The sequence below is a fragment of the Elephantulus edwardii genome, unplaced genomic scaffold, assembly GCF_000299155.1.
Source record: "Elephantulus edwardii isolate Elephantulus edwardi_28Jun2011 unplaced genomic scaffold, EleEdw1.0 scaffold00216, whole genome shotgun sequence".
Lineage (NCBI taxonomy): Eukaryota > Metazoa > Chordata > Mammalia > Macroscelidea > Macroscelididae > Elephantulus > Elephantulus edwardii.
The window spans coordinates 1,347,958-1,363,220 of NW_006399966.1; the positions used below are offsets into that span (position 1 = coordinate 1,347,958).

The 15,263-nt window shown below is 40.8% G+C and overlaps 1 protein-coding gene across 1 annotated transcript in view; it reads right to left on the bottom strand.

The window, feature by feature from the left end:
- METTL2A (methyltransferase like 2A) overlaps window positions 1-8,239 on the bottom strand; it is a 17,734-nt gene extending 9,495 nt beyond the window's left edge. Inside the window, exons 1-4 of the mRNA XM_006897870.1 lie at window positions 8,130-8,239; window positions 7,845-7,936; window positions 5,687-6,033; window positions 5,134-5,183 (exon numbers count right to left, since the gene is read on the bottom strand). Of these exons, the coding sequence (XP_006897932.1) occupies window positions 5,134-5,183; window positions 5,687-6,033; window positions 7,845-7,936; window positions 8,130-8,239 (599 nt within the window). The remainder of the gene's footprint in view (window positions 1-5,133; window positions 5,184-5,686; window positions 6,034-7,844; window positions 7,937-8,129) is intronic.
- Between the last annotated feature and the right edge of the window lie 7,024 nt (window positions 8,240-15,263).

Here is a 15,263-nt window from a genome sequence, read left to right on the forward strand (position 1 = left end):
AGATAGGATGCATCCCTGGCGTACGCCCTTCCCAATTTTGAACCATGCAGTGTTCCCTTGCTCTGTTCTGACGACTGCCTCCTGGTCCAGGTATAGGTTTCGCATTAGCATGATCAAGTGTTCTGGGGATTCCCATTCTTCTCAGAGTCAGCCATAGTTTGTTATGATCCACACAGTCAAATGCCTTTGTATAGTCAATGAAACACAGACAGACATTCCTCTGGTATTCCTTGCTTTCAGCTAAGATCCATCTAATGTCAGCTACAATATCTCTAGTACCACGACCCCTTCTAAATCCAGCCTGGACTTCTGGTAGTTCTTTGTTGGTGTGCTGTTACAGTCGTTTTTGGATAATCTTCAGTAAAATCTTGCTTGCATGTGGAATCAGTGAGATTGTTCTGTAGTTTCCACATTCTATTGAGTCACCTTTCTTTGGGATATGAACAAATATAGATCTCTTCCAGTCAGTTGGCCAAGTGGTTGTTCTCCAGATTTCTTGGCACAACTTGGTGAGCACATCCAGGGCAGCATTTGTTAACTGAAATATGTCAATTGGTATACCATCTATTCCTGGAGCCTTATTTTTTGCCATTTCCTTCAAAGCAGCCTGGACTTCTTCTTTCATCACCATAGGCTCTTGCTCATATGTTGTTTCATGAAATTCTTCTGTGTCTTCCAATTCCTCACATGGAGTTACCTGAATTAAAATGCAACCCGAGAGTCATCCCCTCAGTCCTACCACACACCATTTCAAGTACTTAAGAGCCATGAATGGCCAGTAATCACTGTTAAGGGACAGCCAATACAGGGCATTTCCCCCACCGTGGAAAATTCTTTTGGGGCTTTAGAGAGAAGACAAGTTTGTTCTGTTTTCCTAAGTCGGGCACCTGAGGACTCTCTTAAGATCATGCACCAAATTCTAGCAGATCCAGCTTCTCCCTGCCAAAAAATTACAATCAGAAAATAGAAAAAAAGGCTAGTAACACTACATTCACAGAAACAAACACTAGAAAGATATGTAATGCATACATCAATAGTGGTTATCTTTGGAGGATGAGATGACTGGTAATTTGTGTTTTATGCTTTGTTTCTGTGATTTTTAAAATTCTAGACCTGTGTTACTTTTGAAATTATTAAACACACATACCTGAAACAAATTAGGTAAGTCATGAGGCCTGAGGTATAAAACTCAGAGTGTAAAGATCATCAAAGAAAAAAATGGGGCAAACTTAAGAGCCCTCATCAATGGTATAAGCGTATCAAAAATAATTGAATATTTGGTTCTCCAAGAGAACCTACACACTGGGAAAAATATTTACCAACATTACAAGGGCTTCAGCCTTTAATATAGATTGAAGCTCAACATCAAGAAAACAAAGATTCTCACTACTGGGCCAACTGGCAGCCAACAGATGGTAAAGAGATTGAGAAAGTTAACAGTTTTAGTTTACTTGGTTCCACAGTCAACACTCTTGGTACCAGCAGCCAGGAAATCAAGAGACAAATTGCACTGGGAAAGTCAGCTGTCAGGGACCTCTCCAGAATACTGAAGAGCAATGACACCAGGCTGGAGACTAAGGTGCACCTGATCCAGGCTATAGTCTTTGCAATTGCTTATTATGCATCAGAGAGCTGGACCGTGACTAGGGATGATAGAAAGAGAACTGATGCCTTTGAACTGTGGTGCTGGATAAGTGTGTTGATTTTATTATGGACTGCTAGGAGAACAAACAAGTTCATCCTGGAGAGGTTGAAGCCAGAATGCTCCTTGGAGTCATGGATTCTGAAGCTTTGTCTGACATACTCTGGGCATGTTGCAAGGAGGGACCAGTCTTTGGAGAGGGACATCATGTTTGGGACAGTAGAGGAACAGTGCAGGAGCAGAAGACCCTCGATGAGATGGACTGATTTAGTGATTAGGGCAGTGGGAGTAGGTGTGTCAGAGACAATGAGGTTGGCACAGGATAGTGCAGGGTTTAGGGATTTTGTACCTAGGTTCGCTATGAGTCGCAAGTGACTTGACGGCACGTAACAGTAACATTTGACATGGGACTGATTTCTAAAATTTACAGAAAACTCTAACATATCATGCTTTGAAAGGTGAAGAGTCAGTGAAAGAGAGGCAAGATGGATTGACAGTGACTGTACAAAGGGCTTAAGTGTGTGAGGGATGATGAGGATGGCACAAGACAGGACATAGTTCAGATCTGTTGTTTACAGGGTTGCTGTGATTTGTAGGACTCAACAGTACCTTAAAAAATCTCAGTAAGAAAAAGACAATCCAATTACAAAATGGGCACAGCATAGAACAGGCACTTGAACATCCAGATCAATTAAACACTAGGAAGAAATTCTCAAGATCATTAGCTATTTAGAGAGATTAAAAAAACCCCACCCACCAACATAAAACAAAAAAAAAAGCAATGAGATGCAAATACAAAACAATCTCACCTTGACAACAATAGCTAAGTTCACCAATGCCGCAAACAAAAAATGTTGGTGAGGTTGTGGTGATACTACAACTCTAACATGTTGATAGGGATGTAAAATGGTGCAGCTATTGTGGAAAGCAGTCTACGGCTTATGAAACTGAGACTAGAAAAACCACTTGATCTAGCCACTGTACTACAGGTATATAGCCTAATGAAAGAAGAACTGTGGCACGAATTAACACTCATACTTAACTGCAGCCTTATTTATGGTGGCAAAGAGCTGGAAACAGCTCAAGCATCTATCAATAGATTAATGGCTAAAGAAACTATGATACATATACACAAGCGAAATTATGCATCACTAAAACTCAAATCACGAAGTGGTAAAATACTGCACAACATGGATATAAATAGAACGAATTATGCTAATTCAGTCACGAATAAGATCACTATTAGACAAAGCTAAGGAACGTTTTACATGCAGATGGAATCAATCTTGGAGGGTTGACAAGGATGTGCAAGGGGGGAGAGTAGAATAAAAATTTATAGATAAGGTGGATAAAAGGAAAGATGCAAAAAGGGGCTCATTACATGTAAGATTTGTAAAATGATTTGTTCAAATGATAAAAAAAATCAGGGATCTTTAACAGACATCTGACAGAAAATTGATCTAAGAAAAAACTATTGACAGAAGGTACATTAACGGGTGCCTAGAATGGGGACAGGGGAGCAGATAGGAAGAACAAGTCATTTCTTTCAGGGCAATAAAATACTGTAAAATTGACTGAGGTGATGTCCGCACAACTTGCATATACTGAACAATGAATCATCGCACCCTTCCAACTGTGCTCATTATGTATTTTTTATACATACATATGGTTTACATCTGGTTATAACACATACAAGCATAAACTACACAGATAGGCTTATATGCATAATATATATGCCATAACGTTATAGAAACAAAATACATTAGCTTGAGAAGAGTCCAAGGACTTTAATATAGTACAAAAAAGTAAGTTCCGAATTTTCTGATAGACTTCAGAGTGACACAGGTGGAGTGTATTTATCAGGGAAACTTTCTGGATGTTTGTGGCCTAGAATATGAGGGAGGATGCCTAAGTTGGGGAAACAATGCGGTAGGCCCACAGAAATGAACTGTCCCATGTGAAGAAGACAAGCAGAATTTAAGCGCTAAGAAATTAGCCATCTTTAGATTCAACTGATAAACCGATAGGTGTTTTATGGAAAGTAAAATAATAAGGCATATAATAAGCTTGTACAAAGGTTTCAAAAATCATGCTGAACATTTTAAATCTGGTTCTTAGGTGGTAAAAAGGCTTAGCAAGTGAATTTTTTGAACAAGTGGGTTTTTAGACCTTATGCAATGACTTCACTGAAAGGGCACAAGGTTTGTGATAAAGAATTTATTGAGTGATCTCCATTTTACATTATTTACTGATGAGATGGTGATTAATGGCAAAAGCTCCAAGGGAAATTTTCAGTATGGTGAATTCCAAAGTGTGACACTGAGTACACTCTCTCTTCTTTCCTCTAAGCCACTGTGCCTTGCCAATTTTCCAACAGTATCTTATGTGCCAATGAGTTGCTAGCAATCCTATGAACAATAGCTCTGAACTCTGCTCTATCCTCAGCCAATCTCACTGTCTCTGACACACCTACTCCCATTATTCCAGTTACTGTGTTAATCCATCTCACCTGGGGTTCTCCTCTCCTGTGCTGTCCCTCAATCTTTCCAAGCATGATACTCTTCTCCAAAGACTGGTCCCTCCTGGCCACATGCCCAAAGTATGTGAGATGGCATTTCAAAATCCTTGCCTCCAAGGAGCAGCCTTGATTTCACCCTCTCCAGGACAAATCTGTTTATTCTCTTGGCAGTCCATGATATTTTCAATGTTCTTTTCAACTCAAAGGCATCAGTTTTTCCTTCTGTCATCCTTATTCCTTGTCTCGCTCTCTGATGCATTGCAACTGTGAAGACCATGGCTTGGATCAGGCTCTCGACTGACATTGGTGCTCCTCATGAGGCTAAAAACTCATTGCCATCAAGTCAGTTCTAACTCAAAATGAACCTGCCAACCCACCACCAGGTTGCTCAACTTTCTCAAAGGAGCCACTCACTGGTGGATGTGAACCATCTACACAACTTTTATGTTAGCACCACAACTCATTAAGGAATCTATCACTAGACTCCCCAAGAGATTAGGCTAAAGCCTACTAAATCCAGTATTATGGACTAAATAGATGTAAATATCTACAGAGAACTTTTGAAAAAACACTGGGTTTTCACTGAAGAACCTGGAACTAGAAGGCCACTTCCATGAATGGCATGAAAATAAAGAGACACCCTTCATGCTTATTAGCTTCTTCTAAATAGAAGTAATGATAGCCTGGCCCCTTTCTGTCACTTAAAGAGATCATACATGTGGAGAAATGAAACATTTTTCAAGCACTAACACATAGGTGACTTCAGACATAAACATCGTGATAGGGTTCAATTTTAGTAATTTTCCCAGGGACAAAGTAACTAATATGTTAGATGTTAAAAAACTCAAACACACAATGTAGAAATTAGAATTTCCTGTAAACCCAATAACTGCTGTTAAGAGCTTGACGCAGTAAGAGTTCTGAGAAAAACTTTTCTTCACTGGCATACAGTTAAATCTTGCAACATACTTACTTGTTAGTCTGTAAAATTGGGAAGACTGTGTTTCCAACACCACATCCAACCTGTAGACAGATATTAACTATGTCAAAGCATAAATCAACTTAGGTAGATAATTATCTGAATTCCACAAGAATCAAAGAAACAGCCACACAAAACAAAGAGCATGGGCTTTTATTAGAAGAGCTAGTCTAGATACGAAGGGCATGGGCTGTGTTTACGTTTTGAGTGGATGATGTGACTTGATGGCACACATTAAGTAGTAGTAAATATTTTCTTACTAAGTTTCATTATCATTAGCAGGAAAATATTTCCAATAGACTGTTGTTAGCGGCCATCAAGTCAACTGTGACTCACAGCAATCCTATGAATAACAGATCTGACCTTGCCTATCCTGTGCAATCCTCATAATCTCCAATATGCTCAGGCGTGGTGTTAGTCACTGAGTCAATCCATCTATCTTCCTCTCTTTTTCTTACCCTCTACCTTTTTCCAGCATGACGGCATTTTCTAGACATCCTCCACCCTCTCTCCCATATGCCAGAGAACAGAGAGAGGTCAAGGTTACCTCAAGTATTCGGTAGGTGGCTGAGGATCCAGGAAACTCATCAGCACAGATGTCCAGGTGACTAAGTTTCTGAGTCACAGTCTCTTCCACAGAACGTGCCCTTGTTTTTTCTTTGTTTGACGAATCCTTGTGCTGTTCTTCTATTGTTAACTCAGGTGCTTCCTCACTGTTTTCACACTCTCGTATTTGACCTTTATCCTCTGACAACTTTTCCAAGTCATTTTCATTTTGGCAAGGTGCGAGCTCTGGGAACTCTGTAAAGAGCCAGTGCCTGTCTTTGAAGAACCCATTTTCGTGAATTTTGTAAAAGTCATTCCAGTATTTGTGCGCATTGGCTTCATAATCAACTGCAAAAAGCATTTTAAGAGACAGATCAATTATTGTTTCATCAAGTGTTTTTTTGTTTGTTTGTTTTAAAATGTCTGTAACAAAACTTATGCCTGAGGCCTAAGTGAGAGGAATAGGGCCCCTGAGTTACAGTGTCACTATGGCAGCCTTTCTGGCCAGTGCTTGCCATTGAAGGGGCAGGCACTGAATTTGACACAGCTGCAATTCATCAAGTGTTTGATACTGAAAGCACTGCCATAGACTCTCAGGGCTAGAGATGGTCTAGTCCCACTACTTACCACCGTATTTAAGTTCCCCCTATGCTGTCCTTCCCAGACACTCAGCTTCTGCTTGAACCATTCAGTGGAGAATTTACCACCTATTAATGTTTCTCCTAAATCTCTGGATGGCTCTCAATTGGGGGAAAAAACTTGTCTTATCACTTCCGGTCAGAAATTCCCACTATTTCACAAGGTATAGAGAACAACTCTTTTGTATTTGACGGCAGCTGTTTCTCATTTAAATCTTTTACAAACTAAATGCCTCAGGTTCTTTAGTTTCTCCTGTTAACTAAATAGCTATCACTTGGGGTAGTTCTCCTTTAAACACGTCCCTCTCCCGGTGCTTCTTTAAAGTGTGGCATGCCAAGTAGATGCTAAAGTGGAAAAAGGTGGAAAGAAAATCAGAAATGCTGAAAAGAGAAAAACTATTTAGGTAAGAAAAATTCTGATGCATCAGAATGAATCAGAGGACAGGAGACGTTAAAGTATGAACTGATGCATTATTTAAAAGAAAGTTGTTTATGGTGATAAGGTAGCCCCAGATATTGGTTTGCCAACACAGAGTATTATGTAGCAAAAACAACAACAAAAACCCCTAGGAAATTGAATTTTGGTTCCACCATTGCTACTACTATCTACTGCTTACCTCTGGGCAAGGCAATTAATGTCCTGTGATCCAAATTTCTTTAACTGTAAAAAGAGGATATTGGACTACATGATTTTCAGAATCCCTTTAAACACTAACTTGCTTTGATCTCGTCTGTTAAACTTTGAGAAAAACTTAGTAATTAGAATTGTCTAAATGTTGTGCAGAACTCTTTCAGAGGTACTAGTCTCCCATCTCTAGCCCAGCTCTCAACCACCTCTTAAAATACAGAACCAATCAGTCCTAGTTCCAGTGATATTTTGCAGTAAAAGCATCTACTTCTCTAGGATGCCCCCCCACCACCACCACGCCAGTTCTGGCCAGACTTATTTCAACCCTGCTCCGTTGTTCATCTTTCCTTAGAAGCAGCTCAAAATCCTCATATCCGTTACACAGGAGAAGTCATATAATTAACCTCTCCTCCAATACTCAGAATCTGATCATTTGAGTCTAGTTTGGAAGGCTACAATCTTGGACAGTGTGACCATGCAGAAAATACTTACTCTTAGACAAACAAGTGATCCAGGGTGACATGGGCTAGCCACGTTAATTTGTTCTAGTTAATACCAGCAATAATCGAATAGCTTGATTGGAATGGCTGGCAGTTTAAATCCTATGGGGCAGTTCTATGCTGTCAAATGGGGCCGCTTTAAATACAAATCCACTTGATGGCATCAAACAGTGGGCATAACAAAAAATAAATCAATCACTAGAAAATAAAATCAAGACAAATCGCTATGCTCTCCCAATAAACGCCACCACTCTCTACTCCCTAACAAGACCTCTAGTAAAGTACAGCTCGGGTCAGGCTAAAAACAAAAGCTCTTGGCTGCACTAGTTCTCAGGCCTCGCCGGGAGGGCCGTCCAGCTGCCTGTCTATGCCACGGAGGCCATTCGAGCACACCTTGCTTCTCCTGGGGCACTCGCTGGACACTGTTCTCGCGGACTTTCTTAGCCGCCGCCGCAGCCTGCTCTTCCGACCACTGCACATTGTCCCTGGAAAATGAAATAACAAAGGTAGCTTAGAGCACGCTCGGCTAGGTGTGAGTCAGTCCCGCCGAGAAGCGCCCGCGGCAGCGCCGCGTCCGAAGTTGAGCCGGGAGGAGGAGCCGTCAGGCCCTTCAGGGAGCACTCAGGGGCGTGGGGACCGAGGGCGAGCGCCAGGCCGGGCTGAGGGGTAGCGAGTTACCAGGCGTTGTGGTGGAAGACGCGCGCTGGGTCATCCAAGAACCGGCTCCCAAACTGTCCCCTCTTTCTATTGGGAACCACTTCCACACTTTCAGAACCGGAGTCAGCCATGACACCGGAACCGGAAACGATATCCTTTTCATCATGCGAGGATTTCCTCGAGACCACGCCCCATTCCGGAAGGCGCGGGAACCTGGGAGCGGAAGGGGGAAGAGGTGGGAGGGGAGGAAGGTGGGAAGGGAGACGAGGGAGAAGAAAGGGGAGGGAGGCGGAGGGAGAGGGGCCCGGGAGAAGAGTTGGGGCGGTCCTCCGGGTCCAGGCGGGAAAAGAGGTAGCGAGCGGCTGGGAAGATGCTGAAGTCTGGCTCGGATGGGTGGAGCCAGCCGAAAGTTGGGCTCTCTGGTCAGGTTATTCTGTGTTATTTCTCCCCAGTGTATTTGTAGAAATTAGGCATCATTGAGCCTCGGTTCAGTGCTTGGATCCTTAAATTTAAGTCAGGAAAAATCTTAAATCATTCCGTGTGACAATTAAGGGGAGTTTGGTACCTGTTTCTCCTGTAGGGAGCTCTGTTGTTAAGATGCTGCGCTGCAATCCCAAAGCCACGCAGTTGGAATCCACCAGCTCTGCTCCGCGGGAGGATGAACAAAATCTTCCCATGCGATGATTTACTGTCTGAAAACTCACTGGAGGGTCAACCATGGGTCAGTTCTGACTCGATGACATACAATAACAATAACGAAATGTGCTAGTCCTTGGAGAGAGATACCATTGGAGGATCAGAGAGAGAGGAAGCCTGTCAACAAATGAATTGACAAATTGACCCCGCAATGGGCATGGCAGGGATGATGAGGATGGTGCAGGATAGGTTAAGGATCAGATTGTTCTTCATAGGGTCGCCGTCAGTTTTAGTAATCTCAATCTATCTACAAGAAACTATGTGGTCAGGGAGCTTTGGTAGTTTTGTGGGAAAGGAGTTGTACTGCCAACCTAAAGGCAAGCAGTTTTAATCCACCAGTTGCTTCCTTGCCATTTACAGCCTCTGGAAACCCGCTGGAGGATCCGCTATGGGATTGATTATAATTTGGCAGCAATTCATTGCTTTTTGTGTAGTTTGTTACATAAACTTTCAGCTCTACAATTCTTTTTCTCTAATTAGTGCAATGATTCTTTAAAGAATATATGTTTTTAACTTACTGTAAGATAAATTGAGAGAGAAGACTTCCAAGAGAAAATTGATCCTTGCTACTTGGTAAAGCATTGGATACTGGCTGAAAGAAAATGTCTATTTGTGCTTTATTGACTATTTAAAGGCATTTGTGTGGATTGTAACAAGTTATTGCTAACACTGAGAAGAATGGGAATCCCAGAACATTTAATTGTGCTCATGTGGAACCTATACCTAGATCAAGAGGCTATTGTTTGAAAAGAACAAAGGAATACTATATGGTTTAAAATTAAGAAAGGTGTGCATCCAGGTTGTATTATTTCTCTGTACCTATTTAATCTAGACTAAGAAAATTATTCAAGAAGTTGAACTCTATTAAGATTGTGGCATCAGGAGTGGAAGAAGACTCATCAATAATCTCCATTACGCAGATAGCACAACCTTGCTTGCTGAAAGTGAAGAGGACTTGAAGCACTTACTGCAGAAGATCAAAGACCGCAGCCTTCAATATGGATTGCATCTTAACATCAAGAAAAATTATCACTACTGGGCCAGTAGGCAACAGTATGATAGATAAACTGTCAACGACTTCATCTTAACTTGGATCCACAATCCTTAGTACCATCAGTCAGGGTGTCAGGAGACATACTGTAATTGGAAAGTCTGCAATCAGGGACTTCTTCAAATTATTGAGGAGCAATGATGTCAGTTTGAAGACTGAAGTATGCTTGATCCAGACCATGGTTTTTTCAGTTCCTTGCTATGCATCTGAATAAGGATGTCAGAAGAATTAATGCCTTTGAGCTATGGCATTGGAGAAGAGTACTCAAAATTCCATGCACTGTCAAAAGAACAAATATGTCTTAGATAAGGTGCAGCTACAGTGATGCCTAAATTGGGACAGCTACCCTCCTAAACTGTAAGAAAATAAATTTGTTTGCTACAGCCAACTAATTGTGATATTTGTCAGAGAAGCACCACTGCTCCTAATCCATGTATTTTCTTGTGAATACCCCACTGTCTATCTTTACCTGAAATGCTATTGTATTAGTTCCAATAGTTATCATTTACAATGGTGAATAACTTGGACACATTTTTGTGAAATGTGATAAAGTGTCCTGAGCTTCATTTTCTACAGTTATCTGTAGTTGGCCTGTATAACTCATTTTTATCTCTCTTTGAAGTACCCTGAATAATTTTTTGGGAAGATGTTGTGAGGTGTCAGTGAAAACATGATTTTACACTAAGATGTACCTTCAGGAAAAGTCCCTGTGTGGTTCAGATGATTAATTTCCTCTCAGTTATTAGATCAGGTGGAGGGTCAGAGAAAGAGAGGAAGATGCAACAAGATGGTTTGACTTAATGACTGCCAGATGGGCTTGAGTGTGCTGGAGATGGTGAGGGTGACGCAGGATAGATAGGGCAAGATTCAGATCTGCTCTTCACAGGGTCGCTAAGAGTTGACTCCATGACACCTAACAGCAACATTGGATCAATGGCCTAAAGATCTACTTCAGAAAAAGTAGCCTTTAAAACCATCACTATACTACTGTTTCACATGACGTAGCAGCAAGTCAGACTCAAACTGACAACCGTATCTTTGATTTGGTTGGCGTGGCAGCTTCTGAGAGTACTGTATTTTAGAGGAAGAGAGACACAAAAAGTTATTGCAGGAAGTGAAGGTGGGGGAGATGCGGGTGGAAGAGGCGGGGACAAAGAGGACGGGAGAAAGACAGTCTGCTTGGTAAAAACAATGAAATAGAGGAAGACCTTAAACCAGATGGATTGACTCAGTGGCTGCAACAATTAATTCAATCGTAGTTAAGATCCAGAGAACATTGCAGGACTAGGCAGTGTTCATTTTGATGTACGTAGGATTGCTGAGTTGGAACCCACTCGGCAGCCCCTAACAAGAGGCCCCCTGCTGGTGATTAGTGAGAACACCTGTAGCTCACGAGGCATAGACTGAAAGATGCAAAGTTCAAGAGCTCTCATTCTAAATTCTTGCCTTGGATGTTAATTGAGGACTCACCCGAAACCCAGTGCTCTTGACTTTATTTTAATCCACGAAGACCCGATAGAACAAAATAAGATTGATTCATCTTGTCTCCATATCTTTTCAATATATATGTGGACTAGATTATTCAGGAGGCTGGACCTTATGAGAAGGAAAGTGGCATCCGGGGTGCAGGAAGACTCATCAACAACCTGCATTATGCAGATGACCTTGCTTGCCAAAAGCTGAGGAGGACCTGAAGTGTTCATTGCAGAAGGTTAAGGACTGCAGTTTCCAATATGGACTGAAAATATCAAGAAAACAAAGATTCTCACCACTGGGCCAGCTGGCAGCCAGATAGGGAAGAGATTGAGATTCTTAACAATATAAGCTAGCTCAGTTCCACAGTCAACACTCTTGACACTAGTTGCCAGTAAATCAAAAGACGAATTGCATTTAGAAAATCTGTTGTCTGGGACTTCTCCAGAGTGCTGAAGAGCAATGATGTCAGTTTAAAGACCAAAGTGCGCCTGATCCAGGCTATCGTCTTTGTACATTTCAGAAGCTGTGCAGAAAAAGCAAATTAAAGAATTGCACTAACTGTGCAATTGTATCCTACTGTCAACCTGAGTTGAAAAGCCTTTTGATTTCTCTAATTACCCTCATAATTGTGAGTATGGTTCTGTGTGGAATGTGAGCTGTTACAGTGGATTTTGGACCCAGTAGAGTAGTAAAATAGTTGTTGGAATTTGTAGAAAGAGGGGCGGAGTGTGGTGGACATGTCTTACCCCAAGGAAATTTGCTTTGGTTGTGGATGCATTGATGGGGACAGTTCCACTTTGTTGAGTTAGTAGCCTTCAGATATGGGCATCCCTATATTGTCCTTGCTCTTTTTATAATTGTGAACATTTTTACTTTTCTGTCAATTTTCATAATTTCTTAGAATTGTTTTATATAGTTTTATCATGATCAACTAGACATTTGGATCATTTTAAGTTTCTTACTATTAAAAATAATTTAATACAACAATCATCTTTGTGGGAATATAATTTTGTACATTCATGATTATTTCTTTAACTTTTTTTTAAATTTTTACTTTATTATTTTTGTGTGAGTGTACCATCAAATCAGATCTGACTGGTACAGGAGGAGATTGTCCCTCCTTCCCCGGCAAAGCTATTTCTTTAACTTTTTGAATGAACTCCTAAATCAGTAGTTGTTATTAGAAGTTATAAAGCTTTGTGACATTGTATCTCTTTGGTCATTGTTGTATTTCTAGAATTAAACTATAGCCTGTACAATATTACTAAGTATTGGATGAATGAAAGGTTAAATACTGTTGCTAACATATACACAGGTATAAGGGTGTCAGTTTATACTGTCATCAACAGTTATGTGGCAATTTTATAGAGAGAACGCATTACTGTACATTTTAGATCTTTTTGGACAACTTTACCTAAAAATACTATATGCTGTTACCCATTGAGGGAGCTCTGGTGGTTTAGTGGTAAGGAGTTGCACTACCAACCAAAGGCATATGGTTTCAATCTACCACCTGCTCTGGCGGAGACAGATGGGTAATCTCCTCCTGAGCTATTTATGGCTTCTGAAAAGTAGCTGGAGGGTCAGCTATGAGCTGTTTCCAACTCAACAGCATATAACAACAACATTTATCTAATGATTCAAGAAAATATTCCAGGAATTCCATAGTTCAGCATCCAAATGATATCTCCTAGGTTGCCTGTTGCATTCAACAGTGATACCCAAAATTGCTTTCAAACCATTAATCTTATTTTTTTAAAATTTTTTAATTTTATTATTTTTGTGTGAGTGTACCGTCAAATCAGATCTGACTGGTACAGGAGGAGACTGCCCCTCCTTCCCCGGCAGAGCATCTGGTGGATACCATTAATCTTATTTTTAAGATAGAAATGTAGTAATTTACTTCTAAGGGTAAGGAGTCATGGTGGTACAGTATATAAGAGTTTGGCTTCAAATTGAAAGGCTGGTTGTTTGAATCCACAGGTGGCTTCAAGGGAGACAGCTGTGGCAATGTGCTTCCATAAGATCACAGCTTTGGAAGCAATACTCTGCCCTTCAGGGTTGCTTGGAGTCTGTAACAACTCATGAGCAAGGCTTGGGTATCTATAAGGTTAGTTTTCTTTTTCCAAAATTATACCTTTATACACAATGGTATATATATATTTGTTGTTGTTGATTGCTGTTGAATCAAGCACGACTCATTGTGACCCTATGAACAAAAGGCCTGAAGCCTTTCTAGAACTATAGCCATTGCCTCAAGTTCATAGTTTCCAGAAGCATGTTAGGAAGTGGATGTCACTCCTGTTTCCAAACCTGTCTTAAACTGGGAGCTGCACCAAACACTGTCTACTATGGGCAGCCATTATGACATTTGACCCTCAGTGGCACAAGGTTCAGCATCAAAGCAAACCCAGATTACCTCAGCAAATTGACAGAGGAATGCTGTACAATTTAGAAGAATGTTCCTCCAAAATAAAATAACACTAGACCCTCATGCCCAAATGATGACTTTTAAATACAAGGGAGATTATATATATATTTATATTTATTTATATTTATTTATTTTAATTTTTTTGTGTGTTGACTGCCTTCAAGTCAAGTACGACTCATAGTGACCCTATGAACAAAAGGCCTGAAGTCTTTCTATAACTATCATCGTTTCTTCAAGTTCATAGTTTCCGGAGGCATGTGGTTTAGGAAGTGGATGCCACTTCTACTTCCAAGCTTGAATTAATCTGGGAGCTCCACCAAACAGTTCCCATGATGGGTAGCCATTATGGTGTTTGGCACACCTATGACACAGCTGATCCATTATATATATATTCCATCATATATATATTTAGATTCTTGCAGGAGTGGTATCCGTTTCCTAAACAACATACTTCTATAAACACTTGAACTTTGATAAATGTCGATAGTTGTAGAGGGGCTTCAGGCCTTTTGTTCATAGGGTTGCTATGAGTCATGTTCGACTTGAAGGCAGGCAATCAACAACTTGAATATTTAGAGTGACCCTCAAATGCAACCCCTAAATGATTTCAAGGCCATTGCAATTAACAGTTTTGGGTGATTTCACTATTTTGGTTGGCTTTTTTTTCTGGTGCTTTATGATTTTACATTGTTTACCACTGTCTCCAGCAATCATGTCTTTACTTCTTTTAGAGCACATTATTCTAGAATAATGACTTAAAAAGTTCTACATTTCACTGTAGTGGATTTAATCATACACACAATAACCTATCTCTTAGAAAACTGACAAATAGCTTATCTCATTCATATTTTTAGATTAAAACTGTCACAGGGAAAAAAACCCCATATTTGCTATCCTAACATTACAACAATAAGTGAAAATAGATTTAATCTTGGTAGTTGGACAATGACTAGGGAGGACAGAAGGAGAGTGGATGCTTTTGAGCTGTGGTGCTGGAGAAGGGTACTGAATGTAACCTGGACTGCCAGGAAAACAAACAGATCCATCTTGGAGAGGATTAAACCAAGCTGCTCCTTGGAGGCAAGGATTCTGGGGCTTCGTCTGACATACTTTGGACATGTTGCCAGGAGGGACGGGTCCTTGGAGAGGGACATCATGCTTGGGAGGGTGGAGGGACAGCGCAGGAGGGGAAGACCCTCTATGAGATGGATTGATTCGGTGACTGGGGTAATCGGGATGGGTGTGTCAGAGGTGGTGCGGTTGGCGCAGGATAGAGCAGGGTTTAGAGCTGTTGTGCATAGGGTCGCTATGAGTCGGAAACGACTCGATGGCACATAACAACAACAGATGCAGATTTATTGAGGCCAAAATGTATGTCTCTTTTTGGTCAATATTTGAGAACCACTGTAAAATGCTCTAAGAACTTCAAGAGTAGAAGTAGAAATAATAAAATGCCATGATTGAGATCAGCTATTTGTAAGAGCTATCCAACAGGTCATTT